General features: G+C 34.2%; 1 protein-coding gene across 1 annotated transcript in view; it reads left to right on the top strand.

Moving 5' to 3' along the window:
- Nucleotides 1-5,408, top strand: part of LOC109583033 (deleted in malignant brain tumors 1 protein-like) — a gene marked incomplete at its 3' end in the record, with an annotated part of 8,695 nt that overhangs the window by 158 nt on the left and 3,129 nt on the right. The window contains exons 2-10 of the mRNA XM_019998206.1: nt 7-951; nt 1,287-1,412; nt 2,049-2,204; nt 2,251-2,409; nt 2,461-2,616; nt 2,661-2,816; nt 4,856-5,011; nt 5,058-5,213; nt 5,265-5,361. Coding sequence (XP_019853765.1) covers nt 7-951; nt 1,287-1,412; nt 2,049-2,204; nt 2,251-2,409; nt 2,461-2,616; nt 2,661-2,816; nt 4,856-5,011; nt 5,058-5,213; nt 5,265-5,361 — 2,107 coding nt within the window. The remainder of the gene's footprint in view (nt 1-6; nt 952-1,286; nt 1,413-2,048; nt 2,205-2,250; nt 2,410-2,460; nt 2,617-2,660; nt 2,817-4,855; nt 5,012-5,057; nt 5,214-5,264; nt 5,362-5,408) is intronic.

The raw sequence follows: 5,408 nt of genomic DNA, 5'->3' as shown, positions 1-5,408 counted from the left end.
ACCCAGTCTATAGTTATGTGTATTATGCTGTGTCTATTGGTACAGATGAATCGTCCTCATTCTCATCTCTTCTAATAGTCTCTGGTGATAATAATACCAATATAAGAATCACACCAACAGTGACTGTTACTATACCATCTAGTCTCACCTCATCAGGTAATCAGATCAGTCTTAATGCTGGACAATCAATAACAATACAATTACAATACCTGGAGACATTTTTACTCAAACCAACTGTAGATAAAGCTGATTTAACAGGAACAAAACTTGAATCTAACAATCCAATATCTGTCTATTCTGGTCACACTTGTGTTGTTGGCTCAAGTTGTGATTTTGTTGGAGAGCAAATACCACCAGTAGCCTCATGGGGTAATGAGTTCCTAGTTCAATCATTTGCTATTTATAATCGTCAATCTGGTTATATATTGAAACTAATTGGATCACAGGCTAATACCAATGCCAATCTATTGTGCGATGAAGGTAATAGCAGTTATTCACTATCCCTTCAAGAAGGTAATATACTCAGTCAAACTATATTATCTCAAACTAGCTGTTACGTTAGTTCAACTAGTCCAATACTTGTGGCTCAGTTCTCAGTAACTGAACGTGATATGATAATCATTCCTCCATTGCATCAATATGCTTCTAACGTAACTAGTTTTAATCGCATATTTGGTGATTCTGTTGTTAATCTTGTTGTACTTGCTGCTGATGCTTCGTCACAGATACGACTGAATGGTGCACTTCTTCCATCCCTTACATCTAGCTCATGGGAATATTACAGTATTTTTTTTGTTAATGATTGTTATGTGTTTAACGATTATATTTTATTTAACTATGGTGAGGTTACTATTTGGTCTAATAACAGTGATGACAAGATATTGGTAATGGTTTATGGTTTTTATCATAGATATTTTTATTCTGGAAACATAGACCTGAAACCTTCGGAAGGTATGATTTTAATTTAATGCCATGCTATTTCAGTTTTTTAATTTTGTGGTTTTGTGTGCTCTAAAAGTATACCTAATTTTTGGCAGTGTGTGATTTTATTTTTGCTGATATAGGTATTATTATTGCTTTTTAAATTGAAATAATTAATAGATTTAATTTCCAGCAAAACAGTATATCTTAAAAGTTTTAGGTATTATTTAACAGGGCGTACTTTCCTCTATCTATTAAAAACAAAAAATTGTTTAACTTAATATTTTGTGACATACATGTACATAGATGAACTCAATATTAATTGCACCATTGTTAACCCCAAGGTTGGTTTTTGCTTGCTATAGGTTATATATGTGAACCGACTCCTTGTCAGAATGGAGGTAGTTGTACACTTGTTTCAGCTCCTTCTAATTACACCTGTGATTGTACTGGTACTGGCTATCAAGGGATTAATTGCTCCACCCCTGTTTGTAAGTACAATGATGTTAAAAATTTATGTATTATTTCCTTACCCACTCTTTTTAATGGGATTTGCTGTGTGGCTTTTCATCAACATCAATAAACTTGCTTAAATGTCTATATCTCTCGTACATGCATGTACCTCATATTATGCCATCTGTATTTCAGTATTTCTTGACCTTTACAATAGTTGAGAGAATTGTAATATTATTTAGTGTATCATAAATACTTTATCCCTCTCACTCACACTCTACCTCTAAACATTTGTGTCACAAGCTCTCTACTTACCTTTTCTTTATATCCTTTTCTCCTTTGGTAATTGTATTATTTGTAGTATTCAATTCTTTGATTTCTGTTTGATATAAATTACTAAGTTTGCTTGATTAAATGTCTAAGCATTTATTTTTAATTGCGGCAAAAATTGATCATAAAAATGCTGGCAAATGATAGGGCTCCTGTACTTGAAAAATTTGCATATCTATGACTGGATGATATTACAGAGATGGTTGCGAGCATTTGAGCATATATAGTACTCACTATTAGAATAGCGCATTTCTCAAAAATTGATAGTACTGGAAATTTGAATAGCAATAAAATGTTGGAATTACCGGTATGTATAATAATATTATATTTCCAATTCTGTACAGCATGTATAACTGGATCAATCAATCTTGTCAATGGTCCACATGATTGGGAAGGAAGAGTGGAAGTGTGCGTTAATGAATCATGGGGCACTGTCTGTGATAATAACTGGGACTCCACTGATGCAGCAGTAGTGTGTAGACAACTAGGCTGGGGAACAAGTGAGTTGATTCATTGTGATAGTTATATATAATATTATTATCAAAGGTGGAACTGCTCTATCAAGTGCTTACTTTGGTCAGGGTAATGGTAGTATCCACCTGGATAATGTCCAGTGCTTAGGAACTGAGCAGTTATTGACAAACTGCACACATTTAACCACCCACAACTGTGGACACTCTAAGGATGCTGGAGTAGCTTGTCATGGTTAGTTTCATAATCAAACTGTATTGTTAAGTAATGGGTTTATTACTTTAGTTTGTACTCCTGGTACTGTGCATCTTGTTAATGGATCAAACTCAACTGAAGGAAGAGTAGAACTGTGTCATATTGGAAGGTGGGGTACAGTCTGTGATAACTACTGGGACAACACTGATGCTAGTGTTGTATGTAGACAGTTAGGATATGATTCAGGTAAGATAAAGTTTTTAGGTTGCACAGTGAATGTCCCAACATAGGAACTGCCTTTGGTAGAGCTTACTTTGGACAAGGAACTGGATCAGTTTTGATGGATGATGTTCATTGTAATGGAGCTGAATCTTACCTTACGAACTGTACACACACTATATATCACAACTGTCGCCATTCTGAAGATGCAGGAGTCAGATGTGCCTGTAAGTATTTCATTCATAAATTAATGATGCACTAATTATTGTGTTCTTGTATTTTGCTATTCTGCTAGGGTTTAGAATTGTTTTTTTCTATTGGTGACCATAATTGACAAAAGGGCCCTTATGGTGGATTTTAAAAATGATTGTTATAATGGAAAATATCAACCTGTGAGTGCTTTGTTAGACAATCATTGTTTCTAAAAGTTTCATGGTAACTTTTTGCATCCTGTGGAGTAATTTTATGATGAATGGGGCTCAGGAAGTTGGATTTCTTAGGCTAGAAAGACAAATTTCACTACCCGCCATAAGGTACCTTTTGTCAATTATGGTCACATTGTTAAAACTAAATTTCCTCAAAATTTTATGTGAACTTCATTTCATACCTTTAGCACATCATGTCATGACTCATCAGTATATGCAAACTCAAAATTCAGCTGTATTTTTTGTTAGAATAATGGTGTTAAGCTAGATTGCATGCTTTTTTATGTGCAGCAATAATCACAAGGAAGGCAATACTGTCAGTTTGGTATTTTATACTAAGGGCTATTATTGTACATGGCATTTGAGCAACTTCAAAAATATGAAAAAATTTAACACAAATTTTCTGCACAACATAAGAATAAGTATGTTTATCACAAAAAATTATAAAATGGAAAATTCTCTATTAGCCATTTTTGAAAAAATTTGGACAAAGACAATAGCCTTTTGGCTATTGGCCAGATTTGTGAGCAACTTTAAAAATCAAATTTGGTTAAACTTTTATCAGCTCAAATATTCTGTACAACACAAGGAGGTGTATCAGAAAGAAATTTTTAATTGAAGAATCGTCTCCTTGTGATTTTTTGCTTAAATACTATGGAAAATTCTTTCCTGATTTTGCTGAAGTACCTGTACATTTGTACATTCGAATAACTTGACTAATCCACTGACAAGATGTTGCATGAGCATTATGATGAGAAACCCTGTTTGAATATGAAGTAACAAAGCAGTGTATGGTAAGTTTTATTTTATTGAATTTTATAGCCAGCTAACGTAGCTCTGATTATTGTTTTGGTGAAGTTTCCTTGCAGCTACTGCATGATTTTTTATTTATGTTACAATGAAGCTCTATTAGGCACAAATTAAGTTCATAGAAGCATGCATACTAGTATTCCCAACACATTTATTTACTGATGTTTCACAAAACTTAGTCTGTACCTGAGCTCTCATCTTCTTGCTATAGCTTTTAAATTACTAGTTCTGTTGTAAAAGTACACATACCAATACATTACTCTCCTTTGCTGGTACTAAAAGGTATGTGTGGCTGTAGCCTTAAGTTATAAATATAGCTAAAAATTTGGAATGTCAAATTTGGCAAATTCACTCTAAAAGAGGTTTAGAGGTTAAAATTTCAACTATATTCATGCTGCAACAGAGTCTTGTCAAAAATAGAGGCTAAAACTTGGGTGAATGGACCTCAATTTGCCAAATTTACCAAAATTTTTTTGTAAATTTTATAGCTAGACTATACGAGGCACTTTTCACCATACTTTTGCATTGCATTAATTATTACATTTATATTTGCAAGGCCATGTTAGTTCATGTGCTTGTTTATTTCTTCCTGTTTGCTTTAACGTTTGTTATATATAATAAGTGTGATGATGAACACAATGAAATACGTATTGCACTCATCATTATTTTAATTTTGGTACTTACATTTCTACTCATTGTGATATATACAAGAGTGTAGGCCTACATTAAATTTCATAGGAGGCCTACATTAGATCTCATAGGATGAACTATAAAAATTGTTCAGTAATGTATGATATATTGTGCAGCTTGGAAATATTGGCAGGAGTTAGATCTGGCCGGTAATTTTGTTAAAAATTGCAGCTGGTGAATTTTGTCTGTCATTGAGCATGCTCAGAATTAATAAAAATGACAGATTTAGTAAATGTATTGGTAGAGAATCACTTCAACAATTAACAAATTAATCCACCAATATTACTTCCCTGCCATTATTTGCAGCAATATGTATAGAGCAAACTTGCAATTTTTTACAGCATGTACTACTGGATCTATTCAGCTTGTTGGTGGCTCACATGATTGGGAAGGAAGAGTGAAAGTGTGCAATAATGGATTGTGGGCCACTGTCTGTGATAATAACTGGGACTCCACTGATGCAGCAGTAGTGTGTAGACAACTAGGCTGGGGAACAAGTGAGTTGATTTCTCATAGTTTTGGCAACTATAGTGATTATCACAGGTGGAAGCCCTCTATCATTTGCCTACTTTGGTCAGGGTGCTGTTATTCACCTGGATAATGTTCAGTGCTTAGGAACTGAGCAGCTATTGACAAACTGTACACATTCAACCGCCCACAACTGTGGACACTCTAAGGATGCTGGAATAGCTTGTCATGGTTAGTTTCATAATCAAACTGTATTGTTAAGTAATGGGTTTATTACTTTAGTTTGTACTCCTGGTACTGTGCGTCTTGTTAATGGATCAAACTCTAATGAAGGAAGAGTAGAACTGTGTCAAAATGGAAGGTGGGGTACAGTCTGTGATGACTCCTGGGACAACACTGATGCTATTGTTGTATGTAGACAGCTTG

The sequence above is a fragment of the Amphimedon queenslandica genome, unplaced genomic scaffold (assembly GCF_000090795.2).
Source record: "Amphimedon queenslandica unplaced genomic scaffold, v1.1 AMPQUscaffold_13334, whole genome shotgun sequence".
Taxonomy (NCBI): domain Eukaryota; kingdom Metazoa; phylum Porifera; class Demospongiae; order Haplosclerida; family Niphatidae; genus Amphimedon; species Amphimedon queenslandica.
This window is presented reverse-complemented; position numbering and strand designations above follow the sequence as displayed.